Raw genomic sequence first — 24,387 nt, forward strand, 5'->3', positions numbered from 1 at the left:
GCTCTCGTTCTCCACCCTGGCCACACACTGGAATCCCCTGCGGAGCTTTTAAATGGACTGGCGTCCAGGCCTCATGCCACAGAGATTACACATTAGCCAAGCTGGACTGGGTCCGCGTGCTGGGTGTGTATGTTTAGAGCTCCCCGGCTGATTCCAGTGTGCACGGAGGGCTGAGGACCACGGCACTGGAGGCGGCTGGAGAGATGCTCGGGCAGTGTCTGCCGGGTGGGGTCTAGCGGGAAGCCCTGCAGGCCCGGATGCTCCTCTCTGGCAAAGCCTGGAGCAGACGCAGGAGGTGATCTGATGACAGGCTGGGTGTGGCAGCAAAAGGAACTAGAGCGGAGTCCAGGAAAAATGCTCTAGAGCAGGTTTCTCACCTTCAGCACTGCTGATGCTTTGGGCCAGGTAATTCCTTGCTGTGGGGGCTGCCCTGTGGTATCGAGGGGTGTGTATCAGCCTCCCTGGCCTCCACTGACCAGCGCCAGTCCCAATGTCCTCATCCCAGTTGTGACAACCAAAAATGTGACCAGATGCTGCCAAATGCCTCTGGGGGGCAAAATGGCCCCAGTTCTGCTGGGATGACTGTTTTACAGGAAGAGGAGCTGAATGTCATGGGAGGAAAAAATGCAAATATTACAGAAGTGTGGGACCAGGAATTAGCTGAAGACCCTTGTTTTGTTCAATCTTAATCACCGCTGCGGCGAGGAAACCATGTCAGCGGTAGAGACGATGGTCTCCCCACTGGTGGAGTGAAGCGGTTAGCTAGAAAGAGGGTCTCTTAGACACCTGCTCTAAGAACCTCTGTTCACAGCAATAGTGTTGCCAGTTGCTCTGATGGTCTGCATATGTTAAACCGTCCTTTTCTGGGCAAACAAATGAGAAAAAGACCATGTTCCCCCTCCTCAGTATTGTTAGCCAAGAAATCCTTGTCCATGTCAAAGGTAAATTGGATTTTTTAATGGGAATAACTAATTCGTTAAACCAAAGCGTCAACAGAACAGGCCAGAGCTGCCACGAGAACGGTGGTCCCCGCCACCCCCCCGCCAGCCAGAGCAGCTGCACACCCACCTCCAGCCACCGTGGACTCCGCTGTCCTCGGACAAGGGCGGCTGTGTGCCCTTGGCTCTATCATGCCTGAAATTCTGCCACTTTGGAAAGCGATGCCCATTCAACTCAGTCTTTCTTTTTCCAAAGTAAAGAACAAGTTCCACGGAATCTATTGAGGCAGACTTTTCTGGCCAAGAATTAAAAAATATCCATAGGCCTTGATTCAGTATTAGTTGGTATTTATTTCCCCTAAGAATAAATTATATTTTGAGCTTTAATAGAAAGTTTTGCTACTGATCTTCTAAACTATACCCTAGAATAATATCCAAAAGCTTCTCTCTCATTCTCCCCTGAAAAGATGAACACTTCTCTTTCCCTTTAAGTCCACAGTATTAATAAAACGCGGACAGCTGTTCCGATGGGAGCGAACTCACGGGAAGGGGGAAGGATCATCCATCTGTCCTCCACCCACAGAACTGACAGCGGTGGGAGGAGGATGCTTTTTTGAAGGTAACCATCACCCTGCTGGAGCCCAGCAGGTGGCCCAGGCCTTGGCCTTGGCTCAGAGAAGCCAAGTGGCCTGGGGGCTGCCACGCGGGTGTTTCCCCTTGGCCTTGGCTCTGGGAAGCGCCCCACACGGTGCTGTGACACGCAGGCCTTCTCTGCATCCTCAGGAGCTTGGTGTCCTGCAGCTCAAACCCCTGCCTTGCTTTGGAAGGACACTGTGTAAGTTAATTCTAGGTATGAGACAGCAGTTTGGGAAGACTAAGAAGGATGCCACCCCCCGGCTCTCAGATGAGCCCATCCCTTCACCCGACGCGCTTCCCCCACGACCTACTTTCCCTGGCATCCTCCCTGGACCCAGCAGGCTCATGTTCTTCCGCGGGCTGCGCTGCCTTACATCTCTCCAAATGGCGCTGCCTCTGTCTTGCTGAGCCCGTAGATGTGTGCCTCACTGTACCGGCTAACAGTCCGCCAGGGACCATGTTTCCAGCCCGGTCTCGTTTTTTAACAGCAGAGTTTATTTGCCCTTTTAAAAAAGGCCCAATTGTGTAAGGCCGCTATGCTTAGCTGGCAGTACCCTGAATTTTTCAAAACACTCCCTCCTGTGTAAAGACCACTTTTACGGTGACTGCCATCTTTTAAAGTTAATGAACACCCAGGGAGCACTTGGCGGAGGCTAGGGCAATTTATATGTGGTGTTTTAAGAAGCATTTTTGAATACAAGAAATAAAAGTACTCACATGGGCACCACGCGTAACTGAGGTACACCCGTGGCGGTAAATGTGCGGACAGTGTTATCACACCCTGCCCTCCACATGTGCCTGGACCCACATCTGGCAGGAACAGAGCACATAAATCTACCTGGCCATTCATTCACTCACTCAGCCAAACGTTTGTCAAACACCTCCCCTGCACAAGATGCTTTGCCGTAAAGATGTAAAAAGATATAAAAATATTTTAGTCCCTACTCTTAAAAGCTTATACACTTGTACAGGACATTTTCACAACCCAGAGTAAGAAAGACACTTTGTGCTGCCTGTAACTTAGTGTGTGCGCACACCCACACACGTCTCCAAGCCAAGTTTCACAAAACAATAACCTTTGTGATACACTACGTACTCTCATCTACTCCTGCCTCCCACTTCATAACCGCTAAGTTGACCTCACAGCCTAGCTGCGCGTTGAAAAGCACTGCTCTAGTGGAAACAGCCACAGGAACAAAGGAGCTAAAAGCAGCTCCCAGCTCCGGGGAGCGTCGCAGAGGCCCTGTGCGGGCTTCTCTTCCCAGGTAGCGTAATGCAGAGCAGAGGCCTTCCTCCCAGGCCAGGGAGGCCGACAAAGGGAATGTTCTTTCCCTTCGTCTTCTGCCACAGACACCCCATGTTAAGTCTCGCTGAATGACACTTAACACAAGGACGCCCAAGTTCATTTCAGCATGCGCTGCCCCTGGCCGCAGAGGTTCCTCTCCAAGGCAGCCAGGGCTAAGGAAGCACAAAGGCACCGAACCCCCACTGATCCCGCTCAGCCAGGAGCTGCCTTTTCAAATCATCACTCTCCTGCTCCCCGTTTTCACCGTGGCGGCTGCAAGCAGCCTCACTCTGCTGTCGGCTGTACTCACTAGGTGCCTCCTAAGTGGACTCCCTTCTGAGAGCGCCCTTATTTTCAAAGATACAAATGGAACGATCACAAAGCCCACATTTTCAACCCATCAAAGATTATTCTTAAGAACCTACTTTGGTGCTGGGACATGTGCTGTGGTGCATGAGGGTACAGAAGATAGGATGTGCTCCTTGTCCTCAAAGGCATCTAGGTAGGGAGATGTCGGGACTAAGACGTATTTGGCATTAGGGAATAATGAACGCTGTTCTCTCTGGAATGCATCCCTGATGGAAGTCATGGTTACGGAAGCATCAGGAAGCCCCGAGAGCAGGAGCACTTTATGCAAGGCACTTAGCCTCTCTGACGGCTGTTTTTTTTTTTTTAATCTGTAAAAGCTCTAAGGCCTCTTCTAGCAATAAAAGGCTGACACTCCACATGTACCCGCAACAGAGAGCTCAGGAACTGGGATCTTCCTAACAGTCTTCCTCTCTGAGTCTTCCTTTGGAGGCCTTCCCCGTCCTAATGAGACTTTCACTTGGATCAACTGCTTCCCTTGAATCGGCTTCCAATCTCTTGCTTTCGCTTTTGTTAAATGCCAAACTTGCGACTTGTCAGATTAGAGCCCCCACCCACATTTCCTGCTCACTGGTCAGTGTCCCTAACAGTGGCTCCTGATCTTTCTGCACGATGGTCCCCTGAGGAGCTAATGAAAGCTCCTCTATTAAAAAGTGCACATACTGCACACATTCTTTCCCAAATCTAAAGCCCAACACCACGGCCCCAGCAGGAGCCCCCGACCTGACGCTGAGGTCCGCCCCGCTGCATGGTGCATGCATGACTGGCCTCCTCTGACGCTCGCCTTGCGGGGACCTCTCCAGCTCCTCGTCAGACTGCCCTTTACAGCCCTTTCCTCCGCCCTTTCTGACGGGGGGCTCTGCCGACCTGACCCTAGTCCTCAGAGGCTGTCTCTGGGCACTGTCACCCTGGGGGAACGCCCCTCAGTACCCTCTGCCTGCACCCTTTAGCGGCACCTGTCTCGAGTTTCTCTCCACTGGGACCTGTCTGCATCCGCTGCTGTGGTTCACAGGGTCCGCTGACTCTGCATGTCCAGTGACGAAGTCTCCATGGCATCGCCTGCCCCTAACTGGATCCTTCCCCCAGCGTTCACTCCTGATGGCATCACTGGTCTCCCATTCTTTCAGGTGACCCTGAAGTTCTCACTCATCATTATCCTAATTACGCACTGAACTGTGTAGTGTGGAGACTACAAATGGAATCACATTTGGCTCATTTCACGTTTTTGTCTTCTACACCTAATCTACCTCCCTGTGCCATTGCTTTGGACTTGAAAACAGCTGCTGAGTCCGGGTTCTTCTCACGGCAGTGCCCGGGCTGGCCCCGACGGTTCCACACCAGCAGCACCTGGCCACTCCCTGGGCGTCACCTTCTCACTCCACTCCTTTGCAGAAGTCTGCCATTCTCACCTCCCTGCGACACCATCTTCACAAAGTGGCCTTCTGCATAAGAACCTACAATGGCTCTGTCTGGCTGAGCGCACGCCATGCACATGCTCTGCCTGACCTCTCAGGCTGTTCACACCCATCTTCCCTGTCCCAGGTCACCTTCCTCTGTGCCCAGGTCCACAGTGAGCACGGTGGGCATGAAGTCAGCTCCAGACTGTGCCTTAAGTGAGTCACTTAGTTTCTGGGCACCTCAATGTCCTCATCTGTAAGATGGGCAAAATAAGAGTTTCTGCCTATCATTATATTAATAAGTTCATTATGGCTATTAATGACAGCAAAGGGCACACTGTGTACCTGCCATCCTTGGGTCTGTCATACTCACTGCCCTGCACCCTCCTCTGCTTCCTTTCGACTGGAATGACGCCCCTTCTCTTCTCTGCTTAGACACATTCCACTTTTGCTTCAAAATTCAGCTCCCAATTGATTCTCTTGTCATTGAACATTCATTCAACAAACATTTACTGGGTGGCTACTAAGTGCCAGGTGTAGTGAGAGGTTCTCAAGATGCCACACCAAAGGAGTGATGTGAAGCCTCTCCTCACCCAGTGAGGGTCAGCCAGTGGCATGCAGGAGCTGGGACACGTCACCTCTGGCCCAGACTGGAGCCTCCACAGAGGGTGGAGGTGAGTATAGAGCAACGGGCAGGTGGTGGCAGCAGGCAGAGCAGGAGAGGGAACCACAGGCAGTGGTGGAACCGTGTGAACATGAGGCTCTGCAGACGAGTGGCAGGACTAGACATGCAGGTCTTCAGGGCATGCTAAGGATGCCAGGGGGACGGTTGTAAGTTGGGCAGAGACACGCCCAGAATTCATCCTTCTCTACCACCTTCCCTCAGTATCCAGACTCAATCGCTCTGCACACATGGGCAGCAGAGGGCCTTAGCGTTGTCTCTTCCAGCCCATCCACGGTGACATCCTTCTGTGCAGGACAGTGATGACATGAGAGGCCCAGAGCCCAGTGACAAGGAGAGCAGAGGAGCCACTCTCAGTCTTCCTTCAGAACAGGTGGCACTTCCAGTGAGTGGCTTGGGAGTGAACGACGAATGACTCGCATTCAGTCCGCAGTTGAACTCCGTTTTGTGCAGTGTTGTCTCAGGGCAAAAGCACACGTGATTTGATGACAGACACAATAATAGGTTTTAATTCAGTTGCGTGGTCATGAGGCTGAGGAGCACTCTGCAAACTTGTAGAAATTCATAAAGGAGGGAAGACTCTGGGTACTCTGAGAGGAGCAGGATCGCATTCTAGTCGTTGCCCCAACACTCGGCCGCGCCCGGCACACGCAGTCAGCGCTGCACTGCCAGGACCATGTGGGCCTTGGGACGGAGTGGCGGGGCAGGCCGGGGGACGGCGCGGTCTGCTCTGCTCCGGCCAGGCTGGGCGCAGGCGAATTCGCCCGCAGATAGTGGGAGGTGCCGTGGGGAGGGCAGCAGATAGGGCCAGCTCCGGCCTCTGCTGTCTGCCAGGCTTCAGCCCCACCTGCTGTTCCCTGGCCCAAAGCTGGCAAGGGAGGCTTAAACCAAGATTAGTTAAGTTGATTGCAGTAAGTGTCCATGAACATTTTGTGACTAATTTAACCCCAGCTCTAGCTCTAGTCTTATCCTCACAGTGACCAAGGGTTAGGACTGACTAGTGAAAACAATACCTTTATCAAAAGAAATTTCAGTTAAATGGTGCATTCCTTAAAGGAAAACTGCTTTAAATAGAAAGAATTTCTACAGCTTTATACTAAGCAATGGGGCTTAACCGATCCTTATGAAAAACCAATACTGTAAGGCATGTTTATATTAAAATGGGATCCAACTTTTTCCCTCTGAAGAGCTTCTTACGCAATGTTGAGACCAAATATATTAATACTTTATAAATAAACCTAAGGTTGACCCGATCATCTTGGGACCTGCTCTGCCGTGAGGGCAAGGGGCCCCCCGGGGCACCCCAGGGCGACTGGCGCAATGAGGACGCCGTGGGGACGCAGGCCTGAGATGCTCATACATTCGTGCTGCCCCAGATGAAATCTGTGTGTGGGTGGAGGGTTAAGCCCCTCTGTTTAAGTTAGCCCAGGGCGGATGGCCGGCTGTGGGGCACAGGCCATTGCTGGAATAAGGTTGGGGAGAGGAGGCGCAAAACCTGCTGGGCAGGCGATGGGCTTTCCTCATTTCCTCAAAATCACATCTGGCTTCTCCCTCCAGTTTGGGTTTAAACTTTACATAGTAGATGCAAGGCCTAAGAGGAAAAGGGCATCTCCCCGGCCTCAGAGAACCTCCGCCGCAGGCCAAGGTAGATCAGCACCTGCTGCCCTATCTCAGCAGCAGGGCAGGTCCCAGCCCAGGGCCCCGGCAGCCCCGCTCACCTCGTCCACCGTCCACCGCGCCACCCGGCTCGCCTGGATGTCAGCCACGCCTGGCAGCAGCTTGCAGTGCTGCTCCCTGCCGAGGGGAAGGTCCCGGAAAGGGCGGGCTGACATGAAGACCGACTGGTGAAGCGCCTGCTGCGTCTGCCCAGCGGAGAACTCTGCAAGAGAGGCGGGAGTGAGGCTCAGGCTGGGGCGAGCGAGCATCCACCGCTGCGTGACAGAAGCCGCGGTCGGGGCAGCTGAAGTGCGGGCACAGTCAGAGCCCGTGTCTTCTGGTCGTACAGGATCATCGCCAGGAGTCCCCAGGCACAGCCTACGCCGCCGGTCTGATTTAGGACAGTGGTCATAAGACAGATGCCACCCTGGCTCAGAAGACTGTGGCTGGGTGCCAACCAAGTTCAAATAACCCCTGTGACCGCCAGTGAAGGGCTACCTTGTCAGTGCCACTGGCTTCTGTCTCCTTAAAACAGGAGTCAGAGGAATCAAAGAATCGTGCAGAATGTGCCTATTAAGGAGATTGGCACACTGAACCATCTGGGATGTGCCCGTATACGAAGAACAATTTCTCCCTGGAAGCTGGCTCATACATCTCTAAAGACAGAATGAGCCCAGGTCCACATCTGGCTTCATAAATCCCCTGGGTGACACGGAACATGTAACGCAGCACACGGTCCGCATGAGAACATGGTCGCCATCAGCTGCTGCTGCAGGCCCCCAGCAATACACCAGGACCTCACCTGGGGTGAAACTGTGTGGCCGCCAGGGGCTTTTGGAAAGCAGCCATGGCTGAGACATGAGCTCCCTGACACAGGCAGTCTTAAATGGGGTGCTGTCTTTTCTGAGCAGAAACTCTGAATGTGCCATGTTTTTAAGGTACAAAGGACAATGGCTGTTTGCTCAAGATGGGCTGCTATAACCAAGGAGGAAGACTTCACTCGGATCTCGGTGCACTTCAGCCTTGTACTTAGCAACAGCCTTCTGTGCTAGTTTTCTACCTTCAGCTGTGACTTTACTCTTATGTTATGTCCTGACATCTAAAATGGAGGTGTGGATCTCAACGCCCTAATTATTTTGCTTTAAATCTACAAATGGATGAGGAGCAAAAACATTATAGAGATTTCTGAGAAAACCAATGCCTTTATAATAACACCTTTTAAGATACTTTCCACACATATTAACAAAATAAAACCACCGATATTTAAAGAGATTTTGAAAAGATCACAAAAGAAAATGTTTTAAGCCCCCTAAAAGTCTACCTTTTGTAATGCAAATGAAAGGTTAAGTAAGCAGTAGCCACATAATTTAAAGTCTGTTATGAGGATTTGTATTTTACTAATAGCATCTGAAAAGGTATTATGAAAATATTTCCACCTCAAATTAACTACGGTTTTTAGTAGGTGAGGCTGACCTTGGTCGTCCCATGGCCACATACCTGTTAGTAACCAGAAATGTTCTAAACTACGAGCGAGCTTGTCCATCACCCGGCTTCTCTGCAACACCACTCTCGTGGATCGGAACAGACATCTTCATATTTACCAATGCCTGCTGTCTACACAGATAAAGAGACAGCAGAATTGCCAGCTTCTCTCCAATTCTTATGCTCCAGTTGCAAGCAGCAGCAAATTCATCTCTAACTGCTGACTGTCCAACACTGACCTTTTTAGTATGTAAATAGGTTATCTCTCTCCGTGTAGTTCAGCCAACGATATATAAGGCTGCAGGTTCTGAAAGGAAACTTCACATCATCTTTGAAAAGCCAGTATGTTGACAAATGTGAATGCTCTTTAATGAAGCTGTCAGGTTGGACAAGGAGCATGTACAAAATAAGCCCTTGAAATCCAGAGTGGAAGCATCACAGGGCCAGTCTGCAGTTAGAGATGCAGGAACGACCCAGGGCTTTCCTGGGAGACCAAGAGTTAAAGCCATGTACTCTTAGGGATTAAGATGTGAGCCAAAGCCTAGCTTTATTCTGGAAAAGAATTACTGCGTCACTCAATCGGTTGTTTTTGCTGAAATAGCATGAACTTAAAAACACCCAACATACATGTATCTCAAAGTCATACCCCGAGTAAGTTAATCATGTAGTTTTCAAAATATATGGGACTCTGAAAAGACCTAATTAATGAATCTTATGGTTTGGAAGTACAAAGATGGCAGGCGATGGTGATCAGATTCTTGTGATTCACAAATAAAGGCTGAAGGCATTAAAAATGCAAAAATAAACCTGTCGCTCCTAAGCAAGAAAATTTTCCACACCAGAATTTTGGAAGTGAATTGTCTGCCTTGAGTGCGGGAGAATACTCTTGGGGAGACACCTAATGTGTGGCTGCCAGCACCTGCACGGTTCTGGGATTCCCCCAGCCACTGCTTGTCACCGTCCAGGCTGGTTCTGCATCTGGAAGATGGCAGAAGGGGCCTTCGATGGTCTTCAGGTCAAAATGAAAGCAACGGAATTCTAGCTTTATGCTGTGTATTTGAACTCAGGCTGGCTTTATATTGTCTGTGGCTTTAGAATATGGTTAACTGTGTCCCTAGTAAATCACACTATTTGTCTGAGGGCAACTGATGTCTAGATTTCTTGAAGCCCGACCACAACTTAATTAGGGAGCCCATGAGAGCTGTATGGAATGGGCTCTCTGTGCTAAAGGGAGTCCTCCATGGGAGGTGGGGAGAGAGCTGCAACTACTAATACTTGCTGGGCTGTAGATCCCCTGCCTGGGGTTCAGAGTTTCTACCGGGTTTACGGGCTTGTGTCTGTTTACCTGCAACCTCACGTTCTGGGGAAGGCTTGCTAGGACCAGTTATCTGAACACAGGTAACTTTTTTTTTTTTTTTTTTTTTTTTTATCCTTATCAGTTTTACTGTATCAACTTTACATCATGAGATGGAAACTTTGAAAGTTGAGTATTTTATAACTCAGAAAGGCAGGAGTTCCGTTAGGGACGGAGTCCTGAGTAGAAAGTCTGTAGTAACCCTGAGACACGGCTGGGCCCGACGGTATCTGCTGTGCAGGCTGGTGCAGGGGAGAAGGAGAACGTGTGTAAAGAGCTTAGCAAGGTCCCCAGTGTGGTGTGGTCACCCACTGGCTGGGGATGACTTTAAACTCAATCTACAAACTTCTTGAGGTCAGGATTGATGTTTTATAAAGGGAAGTTTCATAATTCTAAGTTAACACAATGCAAGACTAACTTTCCAACAGTAACAAGAGAGAAGAATGCATTCTGGGAAGTGTTTCGTGCTGGCTGTTTTGCCTTCTCTGTACCCTTTACCAGGTCTAGTGTCTTCCACAGCTGATAATTTTGGGGTGGGATATTCAGGTCTAGATGAAGAAATGCTTGGATGAGCTTGCCTCGGAGGCACTGTGGCATGGGGCCCCACATAATAGCTGAGTGATCCGGGACGAGATACTTAGCTTTTGTGCATCAAGGTTTTTCATCTCTACAGTGGGGTAGTATTTAATGCTAGTACCCACATCTCATTGAGTTGTGATTAGGACACCTCCTGGTATGGAAGAAGTGTTCAATACATGTCAGATATTACATGACTGAGACAAGATACTAAGGTATTTTAAGTTGTAACAATAGCGAGTGTGGGGACATTTAAAATTTCCAAAGCCAGTGTGGCTAGATGTGCCCCAAACCTATGAAAGCTGAAATCCAGACTGAGGTTCAGGATCTCCAGGGCCATGTTCAGATTTCCCACCCACGTGTCCTGGACAGACAGTGCAGCGGTCACCGAAATCATTTGCAGAAGTCCTCGTGGAAGGAAGTGAGCGAGGAATCCTGCCCGTGCAGGGTGGACATCTGCTTCCCAGGGAAACTGGTGCTCAAGTGTGGCAACCGCGTCAGATGCTAAAACGCGCTTGGCCTGCCAGCTTGGAAACTATGTGACTCTTGACAGACTTCTGAAATTCGGGGTGATTTGCATTATTTTAAATTCTGTGCATAAAATTAGACTTTTGAAAATATCCACTTAAAATCTGCATAAATTTGTATAAGATGTGAACACACTGATTTTAACTTTTTACTAAGCCCAGTGAAGTTTATGTCATATCAGATACTCACTCAATAGTGTTAATAAATTAAAGAGCATGAGCTGCTGATGAAGGTGTATACTGTCCTCAGAAACCATTTTCATCAGATCGGAGATCATATTATTCTATCTTGGGGCACGTTGGGTAAACAGAGCCTTCCAGATTAGAAAAGGATGTTTGCTCTGAGCAGAGGGCACAGGGTGACCTGTGTACTTCATCCACTAGGCCTGGCATCACAGATCTGCTTCCACCTAACACAGCTGAGGGACATGGGGCGCGTCCCAGCTACACTGCCTCACTGCAGTTATGACTCCTACCCAGCTTGCCCCAAAAGTCAGCCAAGAAAATTCAGCCTGCAAAATCAGTCCTCCTACTGCAGGTTTTGACATTTTAATTAATCAAAATGTCCTTTGCACCAGAAAATGAAATGCATATGTAATCCTGGCTTTGCCTCGAACACCACTGTGGCAATAAATAAAGCTATCCCTGCGTTTAGGATGCCTTCTCCTTCCAGAAAATAGTAGAGTACGTAATACTTGCCACCTCAGTGATTTGCCATTTGCAGACTAGTTTGGATGGAAGAATTATTTTGCTACCATTTCTCTTGCAGTGGGTATTTCTTTGGGGTTTTATGGCCCTGAAGAAAAATATAATGAAGTGTTTAATGATTTCATTCAAAGTGCTTGAGATCTTGAGAAGCCCGACCTCTCAAGAGTGCCAGAGACGGCCAGACCAGTCTGGTGTGGACGGCGTGCTGCCAGCGGCTGCCTCCCAGTGAAATGACCACAGGCTTGTGACGTGATGTATAGCACCGAATGCTTCCCACTTCCATAGATTAAAAAAAGAAAAAAAAAACATTTAGAGACTAAAGGATTTTAATTCCTCTGAAAATAACAGGAAGGGAGGTTCCTGATTTCATCTCTGCCCCCTTGCTCACCCTTCCCACTTCTGCTCTACCCCAACAAAAGAAAAAGAAAATCCTGTCTGGAAAATGTTCTTTCCAAATGTGGCTGTTTCTTCACCAAAAAAACCTCACACAACAAAACTGAAGCAAGTGAGTCATAAATGGTAAACTGGAGTCTGCCTGTCGGGGCCTGGAGTTATTTTTAATCCCACTAAAAACGGACACCCCTTCCACACGAAAGCTTCTCCTCAATGAAAGGGTAGCACGTCCATTGTGCTCCCCACTCCAAAACAGAGCAGAGAAAATACAATTGCAATTGGTCCTGGAACCCAACTGTGTGACCGTCTCACCCACTGTATCACCTGTGACAGTCACCGACTGAATTCCATCGAGTCACCTGGCAATGGCAGAGAAGTGACTCTGATCCAGGCACCGTGCCCCGCTTGTGACTTCTGCTGGAGAAGCAGGGAAATGTTCAGAGCTGGCTTCTCACTTGCCATGTTGTTTTCTTCTCACAGTCACCTGTTTTCACGGTCTGTGTACTCAACATGCTTACAGCTATGGTTTCTGTGCTACATCGTTTCTGGTTTTCATGCTTTCGCATCCACGGAGTCCCTGTTCAGTTCCGTTTCTTTAACCCCTCTGCTCCCCGAAACAAAAGTGAAAAACAGAACAAGAGAAGCTCAACCACGATCGGCAAGACAGGCGTCCACGCCTGTGTGGGAACGTGCGCTCATCAGGGACAGTCAGGGCACGGACGACAGGCGCTCAGCACACGCTCTGTGTCACGTGCTGAATGGTGCGGCTCCGCACGCCGGTGGCACCGCCTGTCTGCTGCACTGTCCTCCGTTTCCTCACACCCTCATCGCGTACAGCCATGCACTGATATTGCAGGGTGCCTTCTCCTTGTAGCTACTGGTCTTCCCTCTTCACGAGCTGCCTCATAATTGGTTTTACATAGAAGTGGGAGATGACAGCGCGGTGGGCTGTCACCAGGATCAGAAGCTGAGGGAGGAACTCTGCATGGCCTAGGTCTACGCACTGCCCGGTCACGGCTGCCACCAGCCACGTGTGGCCACAGAGCGCCTGAAGGGTGCATATGTGCAGTACATGTGTGCTGTGACATGTCCTGGATTTTGATGACCTAGTACCAAAAAAAGAATGTAAAATAGCTCCTTAATAATTCTGTGAATCTTGATTTACATGTCAAAATAATATTTTGGGTCTATGGAGTTAAATAAAACTTGTAATTAAAATTAATTTTACTTGTTTCATCTTCTTATGTGAAATATGGCTGCTAGAACACCCCAAACTCCTCTGTGGCTAGTGTCCTTTTCTACTGGACAGCACAAGCCCAGAAGAGTGCGGGGCCCGTGTCCTCTCTTGAGGCCTGCCCTGGGTGTAGGGCGAGGCTGGGTGGCCGGATCCAGGGACCGTGGCTCTTGTGAGGTAGTGACAATGGGGCTCCAGGCAGCCTGCATTCCACCCCGCACCAGCAGCCCCAACAATGGCAGAGGACATGAAGACCCGAGGTCACGGAGGTCTAGAGGAGCAGACAAGTCTGTCTGGGGACAGACGGCCCGAGTGCTTGTGCTGGCTCCACGGGTCACTCACCGTGTGACCCTGAGCCGAGCTCTCGTCGGCTCGCAGCTGATGCTCAGCGAGTGTGGAGCGGGTGAGTAAGCGACTGAACGAGGGGATGCCTGCCGGAGAGCAGGCAAGACTCAGGGACTCTTCTCAGAGAATGACTTTCAAAACTAGGTTTGAAACCATTGAGACTTAGGGCTACTTTCTCTAAAAGTGTCACTGCCCACCCCCAAATCACTCAGTGCTGAAGGAATCTGTGCAAGCGTAGCTGCTCTCTCCTTCCAGGGCCGGGGTACTGGCAGGGCGAGTTAGGGAACGACAGCTTCAGGGTCTCCAGACTCCGGTGGCCATTGTCCAAGCATCCTCTTCAGTCTTCGTGGAGCCAGGTCCTCTGGGGCTCCGCTGTTGGGCTGTAGAGCTCAGGCGACTTCCCACTGCCATCACCCTCCCTCACTCACGGAGAAGTGAACAGCCAGGTCACAGTTCAGTCCCCAGGTCCCCAACTGAATCCACCCCCCTGCTAGGCCTGGGGTCTTCTGTTTCTCCCCCGCATGCGCTGTGTCTTCCCCAGCCCCGCGCTGGAGCCCGGTCTGCTTCCTCTCTCCTCCAGAGCTGCCACCGTCCTCTTGCTGGGTGCCTCTGGCTGTCTCCCCAGTCCCCCTGCCTTGCTGCCTCACACGGGCTCCCTGCAAGGGCCTACGGCCAAACGACAGAGTCCTGATGGAATAAGTCACCTACAAGCAGGGCGGTGGCAAACGACACACTTCCTAGAGCACTCTACGAAGGGGTCCAGCCTTCAGCTTTTAGTCCTGGGGGCAGGGTTTTAGTTCCTTCTATTGATCCCATTTCAGCAAACACTCTTTTAAGGGGCCACCAATCCCAGGAGTTCTACCCCTAGGGTTCCCTAGACCCAGAGGTTCAGGGTCCAGGTGCAGAGGCCCTGTCCAGCAGGCTCCTGCTGGAGCAATACCCACCCCTGTCCCCCACCCCTGCTGGCCTCCCGCAGCCGGGCAGTGGGGAGCCGCACCTCCTCAGGGCTGCCCCGCCGGACCTCCGCCACTTGCTACCCTTCATTAAAGCTGTCCAGTTTTTCAGTCTCTATTAGTGGAGCATGAATTCAAGGGCAGTCATTTCCAGCTCACCCCCGGGGTCCCTCGGTGGGGCACAGATCTGACACAGGGCGCAGCGCAGTACAGGTGCTTAAATGTCTGACGTGACTGTGGGGCCATCCGAGGAATCCTGCTGCAGAGGCAAACAGCGCAGCCGCAAATGCTGGCTCACTCTGTGCCAGGGAAAACAGTGAGCCTCCATCCTCTGGTCTCTTACTTGCCAAATACACTCATTACGGAAAAGGCTGGCAATTGTTTATGAAGGGAAATCTTACTCCTCAATTTGATACTCAAGGAGCAGATATTCCCTGGTTTCATTTTAATAAAAATGCACAAAAATCCGCATTAACTTTTGATACGTTAGTCATCCAATAAAAGGCTTCAGTGCCGCATATTTTTTGATGGCTAAAGCATGACCTTTTAGTTTAATATCTGTTGCCCACAGCTTGAGACATCATTAATTAACTTCTTTTGATGGAATACTACAACCCAATGCCCCAGCATGTGTTTCTGTATCCTCTGCAGGACCATCTTCCTTCACTTGCAAAGGTGAGACCACAATTGACTAAACACTAGCATCAACTTGGCCAGAGGATTAGAATGACTCTTCTCAAGGTAGGCGACCTCCTACCTGATAATGCCCTCCCTACTCTCCACGCGCAGTTATAGGAGGAACAGGCCGTGTTGGGTTGGCATTCACAAATCTGAAAGGCCCTGCCACTTTATATTACATATATATCTGTGAGTAGGACACAAAAGAAAGCATTATGATGCATGAAGAAATGGTTAACTGTACTGAATTCCAACAGTGGATGCTAGTACTGATTCAAAGCAGCAAACAGATTTGGAAGTAAACGCTCTGAACTCAGGGCAGCGTACGGGCACCCAGGTCTGGGGCGAGTGCAGTGCAACTAGTGCAAAAGCCTGAGCAGGTCTCTCTGTGCCAACACACAGAGGTTGGGAGGGGCCCGTGAACAAATAAAAGTTATAAACCTTAAGATCTTTACAGGACCTACCTCTGGGAGAGCAGATACCATCTTTTACTTGTCTTTGCAACCTCCACCCCCCAGCATAGCACCTGGTATGCAGGAGGCGCTCAATCGCTGTTTTTTGACAACAGGGCAGGTACGAGTCTTGGGAAGGGGCAGAAGAACGTACCCCTCTGGAATGGTGCAAAGCCTGGAACACCCCACTCTGTCTGTGCCATGAGTGACGGCCTCGCTGGACTCTGACTCCATTTTCTCTGCACTGCCCGATTCCCAACCTCTGGTGCACTGTTTGAGCAGGGAGTCTCTGCGGCTCAACCTGATCAGAGAAACCCTCAGATGAAAAGATTCCCGAAGTCCAGTGAGACTGCAGTGCTTCCAGGCTCCTGCTGAAGCACAGCCAGCCCAGGATGCAGCCCTGTGCCTGTCACCCAGGAGCACCCCATGAGAACAATAAGAATGGGATCACAGGGAATGACCAATGGGGGCCAGGGCTGGGGGTGGGGGCAGAGCTGAGCTTCGGAGGAGCTCTGCCAGCACCAGCCAGCCTTGCTCCCCTGGGGCGAGCTGGGACCCAGGGGACAAGCCTTTGCTGGGCACCTCTTCCCACGGTTTTATTTACTTCACGTGACTTCATAAGGGGCAGCACTATTAGCCCTCTCTTATGGATAATGCGATGGTCTCAGAGACACAGTGTAGCTTGGCAAAAGTCATACGGCAGGCTGGGGCAGAGCTGGGGTGCTGGCCCTAGAGCCTGCCACACTGGGGCATTCTTTCCCTCCAGTCCTTCACTAGTGGGTTCTCTGGTACTGCCTGCACGTTCCTGTCCAGAGGGCTAGAGGCAGAAGTGACACTTTGGGGGCAGGGTGTGGCCCGATCATGCTGGAAAGACAGAGTTGCCTCCTCTTCAATAAGGAAAGCCTCTACATTGCAATACTCAGCATCTGAATCTCCAGACAGGTCCTCGGAAGTATTGTCATATTTATCTCAAGACCCAGGGAGGCCTGACCACAGGAGCGCCTCAAGCTACGGAAAGACCCGGGCTCTGCCTGGCAGGAGGTACGAGGCAGCAGCTCCCCTACTGTGGCCCCCAGGGGCCACGCCTGCCACTCCAGGAACACGGGGCTGCTGCTCACCCTCCCTGTCCCTGGCACAGAAAGCTGCTTCCTACCCTGGCAAAGAGCTCAGCACAGATGCTCACTCCCCAGCGGTGCCAAGGGCTCCCCTCGCGGAGGTGCTGACGTGTTCCCAGACAGAATTAGAGACTCGGCCTGCCTCGCGGGGCGCCCTGAGGTCCAAGTGGCTTCTCTTGGGAGCCACCTGCTTTCACAGGCTCACGTGCTCCCTCTGCCCTGCAGACAGCTCTTCCTGGTTCTGGGAGAAGCTCTTCCTGGTTCTGGGAGAAACTCTTCCTCGCCCAAGGCCATGTGTCATCCCTCCCACTCTGGGAGAGAGAGAGCCTTCCAGAAGCCATGCTGCCCCTCTACGAATTAAAACCAAGCACCCCCTCTTAGGTGTTCGTCACACCTTTTACTTGTGATTCTTGCTTTGGTTAGAAATATATATATATGTGTATGTATATGCTAGTTTGTATATTTCATTTTTGGGCAACGTCCACGAAGCAGCAGCTCATGGGCTATTTTCTTCCTGTAGGAGTTGTGCATATTTCCAATGTTTTCCTGGCTTTCAGGGAAGCCAGACGCAGCAGCGCACACAGGACAGGCTGCTCCTCAAGCCCCCGGTGCCTGGGCTGATCTGCGTTCCCGCCCCGCATGGCAAGACTGGGGGAGGCTGGAGGGGAGGACGGTGGTCCCTGGCCACTCCGCTGGGGAGGCATGCCCGGCGTCTGAGCCAGCCAGGCTTCCCGGGCTTAGCTTTCTGGTGGCCCCTCTGCCTGTTTTTCAGGTTTCCCTCTGTTCCCACAGTGAAACGTGTGCACTCACACGCCCTGGCAGAGCCGCCCTCCCACCCACTGCTCCCCTGGTGTCCTCTGGGCTCCTGGGCCTGGTCCCACCTTCTGCTAATTACAGAGAACACAGTGGGGCTGCGATGATCGGAAAATACGTGGGCCAAACGAAACATGAAGTTAAGGCTACTAGTCTTCTTTGTGATGTGAATAAAAGAAGAAATTAGTATTGTTAGTATTTCACAGACTCCTGCCATTTCTTTAAAAATTATTAGAATTATGAAAAACAGAAACAGTAAATTACACTAACTTTTAAGAAGATTGATTTCGAGCAAAGCCACGCCAAAAGGCTCCAAACTCTGTTACATGATTCAGGTCTTGTTAGAAACTCAGTTCTAAGCCATATAAAAGCTATTCTGTTCAGTCACCTAATTTCTCTTCTAAAATAAATATCACCTGATGCCAATACGCACAGATAATAGCTCTGATCTTTCCCAATTTATCAACATTCAAAAGAAGAAAAATCTTATAATGTTCTCAGCTTGTATGTTTGTGTTTTGGAAAAAAAAAAAGTAAAACAAAACCAAAACACTCCAAATGTTTAAAGGGCAGGAACAAGTACCTGGCACAAGTTCAAAACAAATTAGGAAGCAAAGGGACAAGGAAGGCATAGGATCAGCCACTGCATGCTGCATTTCAGCCTCCTGTTTAAAAGGTAGGAGATGCCAGCTGCCCCCTGAGTGACACCTGCACGCCTTCTTCCCACCCAGTCCACCCACTCCCCTGAGCCACGGCCCAGCTCCTAGCACTTGCCTTTCCTCGTCCTCGATAGCCTGGCCTGAGCAATCTCTTCTCTTCCCCTGGCCGCTGGGTGTCTTTGCACTGCAGAACTGACTTCCCAGGTCTTGCGGGCCGTGGCCACAGCCAGAGGTTGTTTCCTGATGACATGTTAGCATGTGAGCCACGAACTTTCAATTAGTCGGAAACAAGGTCTCTGTCACACGAAATTCCCATCTTTTAATTAGAATTCCATGTGGAAGCATGGAGAGAGGAGAGCCACAAACAGGGCCATTCAGAAACCTGGGATTCACAAAGTCTACCGGATATCATGAAAAATTCTCAGTACAAAGTCGATGGCATGCTTTTAGAATGGACAGATTGGGAAATATGTTCTTTGCAATTTTAAAAACAAACCAGGATAAATTAAAGCTCAGAAGAACTAAGTGTATGATGCTATCGTATAATATTTACAATATACATTTGTTTCAGATGCTAATTTTATAGATTCATAATATCTTACAAAAAAAAAACAGTCTGTCTCAAATCCATTTAAAAGGCGAAAGATTTATATGCTCTGAAGAGAAACCAGAGCATCAATGCCATTTAAGAAAAAGTCCAGGAGATTGGACCAAAGCTGCAACACTGATCACTTGCATGCCTAAGAGGGAGAGGAGCGTGGTGGATAAGAGACGGTACGATTCTTCCCGGAATTAATTAATTTATGTGAATATATCAAAAGATGCAGAATTTGAAAATTATATTTTTTATCAATATTAGTAAATATGACTACTAAGTAACTATTTCAAACCTATCATATCAGACGTTCCAGTAACAACCAACGGGGACAAGTGAGGAAATGGGCTAAAGACTTTATCACCTTGGCAGAAAGATGACAATTTCCGTGGGTCTTTGGCCTCTACATGTACACAGTAACATGCAAACTGGTGAGACTTTGTTCAGGGAGCCTTAAGTCACTCAGGCCAGAAGGAAACAGTCTGTCGTACATTAAGGCCTTCATTTCCAGCATGAAGGGAACTCCTTGCTGCTAATGACATGGTAGGTCTCTTTCTCAAGTAAATGCTACTTGTATTCAAAACCCTGCTTTACACTGCTGTGGCAAATAACTGCGTTTGGAATCAGTAATTTTCTCTACCCGGCTGCTTTCCACTTGAGGACACCGTGGAAGTGGTGTCACTGGAAGGAAGTCCCATTTTAAGGGGCGAATGCTAAGGATTCCCCTGCCACGGCACAACCAAGTCACTATCGAGGAATTAGAGAAGCCAGGGGTGACACTGACACTTAAAACAACAAAGCCCTTTTCTTAATTATCAACTACAAAAGGCAAGCTGCTAATATTTGTGTGTTTGCCTGAGTGGGTGAGGATTAGAAAAAACAGTGTTAGGAAATAGAATAGTTTTACTAGAGCTAGTGTTTGAAGAAGACTGACTCAGGTAGGCTGTCACCACGCTCTCAAGGTCCTGTTGGTTGTAACAGGTAATATTTAGAAACATTCTGCAGAGTTTCCGATAAACCATTTGAAAGAGAAAACATGGAGCGCAAGATCGAACAGTGACAGGATACGATGGCAGTGGCGGAAAACGTGCCTGAAATAAATAGGACGCAGCAAGTGTCTGAGGCCAGGTGACCCCTCCTGCTTCCCCCACAGCCCATGACTCTCCAGGGAACAGAACTGCCCCTGACTTTCAATCTTCCCTGAGGCTGACATCCTCATCCTAAATACTCCTCCATTACACAGCGAGGCTTCATTGTGCCAAATTTTATTCGAACCAGGAAATAGCAAGATCATCCATCTGAAGTTGTGTTAAAGGCCGTGTAAATTTATTAGGACACAGCCGTGGAATTCTTTGGGGGAATGCAAGGATACATGGCTGTGGCCACATTTCTGCAGTATGACAGTGCTGATGAATCCCACTGACTTGCACTTCGTGTTAGAATACGCCCCACCTTCGACTACGCCTACAACTTTTATGTACCATGGAAGAAGGATTTATCTTTCATGCCTCCTCTGCTTAGTGGCTTCCACTATGCTGTTTGAAACTAAAGATAATGACAGATGAATGTAAATCCAAAGAAAATGTTAAATATTCTTAATTATATGCCTGTAACAATGCAAGAAATCCTTCTTGTAACTGAATATCAGAGGGTGGGGGGAAAAAAACTTTTAAAACATTTCAGAAGCAATTTCATTTCCGATTTTGAACAGAAAAAGGGAGTCTCTCTTTTGCCATCTTAATACATTATTCTATCAAAGGTAGCTCTTGTTGCTTATGTTCTTGTTTATTTCTTGGTGAAAAAATTAATTGACATGCTAGAATAATTTGCATTCAGAGTGAACGTGAACCTTGTTTCTGAATTATTTTTGGACTTCCGCTTTCTTGAATCACGGATAATGATCTAGATGTCTTCAGGGGAATTTTTGTCAGAGGGAAAAAATTTTACAGGTGTAGGTTATTGGTCAAAAATCATATTAGTCACTTCTAGGTAGGGAAAAGAAAGATTGCTGCTTGGGTCTCAAACTATGCTTTCTTAATGACTAGGCAAACAGAATTCTCAACTTTTCCATCCTTTCTGGGAGCTCCAGATAACAGCACTACGGGAAGGAGGAACAATTTAATGAAAGCTTGTACCTGCTGGCTGAAACTAAGCAGCCTATTTATAAACTGCTCTGAAATATAAGTAAAAAGCTCTTACCTACTCAAGGCTCAAAGGAGAGAGCTAGGCAAACGAGGAAGACACAAAGGAGAAACACAAGCTGGGAAAGAAGTACATAATGGATTGAACCAGAAGCAGCAATGTGAAAGACAGTACTAGCGAACCAGCGGGAAACCAGAAGATGGATCTTAGCTGAGGCTGACCCGAATAGCCCTGGAGGTGAGATAACGCCGCAGGTGAGGAATCTATTACTAAATATTGGGGTAAAATGCTCTGCTAGTTCTGAGTAAATCCAGTCCTCGTTCCCTTTGTCTGCCCAAGCTGAGAACACCCTAAGAGGCCCTGCACTCACACAGTGCTTACGACACGCCGGGCACTGTTTTCAGCATTTTAAGTGAGGAAAACCAGGCACAGAAAGGGAATGGAGTTGGCCTAAGAATCTGCTGGAAGGTGGCACAGCTGGGATTCTTCATTAGGCTGCCTGGCTTCCAGGACTGCGCTCCTGGCCACTGTGTCATACTGCCTTTATCAGAGAGCTGCAGAATATTTAAGTTATAAAGGAAGGCCGTCACCAGATAGGTAAAAATTGGTCTGGAGATGAGGGTTTAGGGAGATGACATGCTGAGGGATTATTCACCTACCTGGGAGGCGGGGTGAAGTCTTCAGGTGTGGTATCTACGGGGTGCTGTTTGACAGCCAGGAGACCAGGGAAAGACAGTTCAGGCGGAGGACAAAGAACGGGAATCAGAGCACTGAGTTGGGGTTGGGGAAGAGGAAGCTACAATGGACACCAAGAGAGAGGCCCATTCAAAGGACATCATATTTTGTGGCTGGGGTCTGGGGGAGAGGGTCCGAGAGGGATACACTGTAGGTGTGACTCTGAACATGTGTGTCTAGGACCAGGAACCAAGGGTGCTGAGCAATAATGCAGTCTCAGCTGAAGTCTGGAAATGAAGACTGGCCCGGTCAAAGACAGCAACCAATTCACAAAAAGTGGATTGCTGGAGCAGCTGATTCACCTGAGAACAAAGTAAGCAGGTGCCCAGAAAGGCTGGAAGGGATGCAAGCCTTTGACCTGTTCCGCCCAGACCATGCACCACTGCACAGACAGGAAGGAGAATATTTTCCCCCAGAGGTTTAGAAGCACATTTCACACACTGTGGTACTGGAGTCCCCCAACAATCTTGTGAATTACCATGGTCCCCATTTTCAAATGAGGAAACTGATACGAAGATGGCCTTATAACTTGTCAGCAGTCATAGTACCAGCAAATGACACGAGGTGGGAACCAAACCCGGAACCTGACTTCCATCACACTGTTCTTTCCAGTAACATATTTTAAAATATTCCACTTTCTTATCCCTATGAAGTTTACCTTTCGGTGTTCATGTGCAATGTCTTTAGATGAGGTCCTTTAATAAACATTCCCTGCGAGCCTCTAGCTTAGAGATTTCATCTCCCTTCCTTGTCTCTGATGGCTGTTGATTCTTTTTTTCCCTTCCTAAACTTTAAAATGTGCCCTTAAGCAAAGATTTCAAAATAGGCACTGTTAAATTCTGCTAAAAGCAAAACCAACAGTTCTGTGCCAGAGAGAGCCTTCCCCACATTGGGGAACCGCCTGGGTGTCTGGCTGGCTGGAACTGGTGCCAGTGAGTCCCGTGCCTTCTGTGGCTGCTGTGACTTGCAGTGGCCTGGTGGGAAGAGCGTGGGCTTGGGCCGTGGGCTGGGGTCTGAGTTTGACTCTGCTGTGCCTTTGCTGTGCAGACTTTATCTAGATGTTTGGCTTCCCAGAGTCTCAGCTTTTCTGCTGGAAAATGGAGCTGCTAACACACAGGATTGCTAAGGGAATGAAATCCCTTGTATGGGACTGCACTAGGGCACTGTTGGGAATTACCCCTTTTTTGTTTTCTCCCTTCCCTTCCAGACCAGGTAGTAGGTAGCTCCAGTGAAAAAGCAAGCAGGTCCCCCACGGGCAGTGGGACGGTGGCAGGGTCTGTGTACTGCGCCTCTGCCGCATGGCTGCGTCTGCTTCGCTGAGGCCTGCAAGTCTGGCACCCTCCGAGGGGGCCCAGGCCCCGAGGGGCCTTGCAGAGCAGCTGCCTCAGTGACTGCAGGAGGCTCAGGATGGGGAAGGCTCTGATGCCCCCATTCTGATGCCCCCTTTTTTGTCTTTTTTGACTTCCCTGGGGGAGAGAAAGGTGCTAGGAAGTGAGAAGAGGAACGAGGGGAGCGGAGAGAGTGGAGGCCCTTCTACAATGGGTTCATATCTCATAGTTAGAGAGCAGAGGGTGTCTGAACAAATTCACACGATTCCTCACACTTCTGCACTGTGCCCTCCCTCGCCCAAGCCCACGGTGGGGCTGCGCCCGGGCGAGTGGGAACGTCCTCACGCCGCCCAGGCATGCGCTCAGCGCAGGTCAGCTGCGTCTCAGCTCTTGCCACACAGTCTGTCTCCAGCAGCCACCCAGGTGGGCAGCACAGATAAGCGGAACCCCCAGACCTCACCCGGGCATTGGTCCCAGCTCCCTCCCTGCTCCACTTTTAGCAGGGATTAGGATAGGTAACCTTTTTCGATATGTCTTTCTCCATATTTCCCTCCCTCAGACTGCCCGTTAGTAAAAGTTCATGAAACAAAACAAATTACCAAAAGTAGGTTAGTGGAAAAGTGAGAAATAGAACTTGTGAAAAAATTCTAAACCAGTGTATGATTTGGGGCTTTAGCAAAGTGAGCTGATAAACTAGGCCATTCAAATCTATTACACCAATATTTTTTCTGGCAAGAGATTGCTTGCTGGCTTTGCATGCCGCCTCACTTCCAGACTTAATTCCTTGTTTAAAAAAAAAAAAAAGCTGGAGGAAAATTTTCCATTAGCTGTATTTTACTTAGATGCAGAGACAGAGCCTAGCCAATGCACACTACGATATACCTGAGACATAATTACGTTGAAATAGGAAAACACTAAGTTGTTAGAAATAATGAACTTTCTTGCATAAAGTCATCGCATGAATTACTCTGGTGCCTGTCAGACCCCTAATCAAGAGGAGCTGCCTGAAACGGCAGGAATTTCGCTGCCAGGACACTGCGGCCCAGCAGCACGTCAGACCTGGGAGGGGTGGTTTTCCATGAAAGCTGCAGCGCGAGGGGAAGTTGCCCTCTAACACCGTCCTTAGATGAATACTTCTGTGGCATAACAGCTGACTTCCAACTGTCATGACAATTATTCTAAAGTAATTAAAATACCAATAGAATTATAGGCTATGTGATAACAGACAATGCAATAAAAACAGTTCTCCAATTCTTGGAGGGGCCCTGTAGGAAATATTCACAGTTTCTGCTGGTATCTTCCAAATTTCTGTTTTTTTTAGATAGAAAATGTAAATTAT

The 24,387-nt window shown here is 49.3% G+C and overlaps 1 protein-coding gene across 2 annotated transcripts in view; it reads right to left on the reverse strand.

Annotated features, from left to right (window-relative positions):
* L3MBTL4 (L3MBTL histone methyl-lysine binding protein 4) overlaps positions 1-24,387 on the reverse strand; it is a 339,453-nt gene that overhangs the window by 5,666 nt on the left and 309,400 nt on the right. Inside the window, exons 17-18 of one of the 2 annotated variants that reach the window (XM_069468254.1) lie at positions 16,294-16,305; positions 7,023-7,181 (exon numbers count right to left, since the gene is read on the reverse strand). In XM_069468254.1, the coding sequence (XP_069324355.1) occupies positions 7,023-7,181; positions 16,294-16,305 (171 nt within the window). Of the gene's footprint in view, positions 1-7,022; positions 7,184-16,293; positions 16,306-24,387 lie in introns of both variants that reach the window. The other variant, XM_069468253.1, reaches the window with a different exon arrangement.

Source organism: Eulemur rufifrons, chromosome 5, assembly GCF_041146395.1.
Source record: "Eulemur rufifrons isolate Redbay chromosome 5, OSU_ERuf_1, whole genome shotgun sequence".
NCBI lineage: Eukaryota > Metazoa > Chordata > Mammalia > Primates > Lemuridae > Eulemur > Eulemur rufifrons.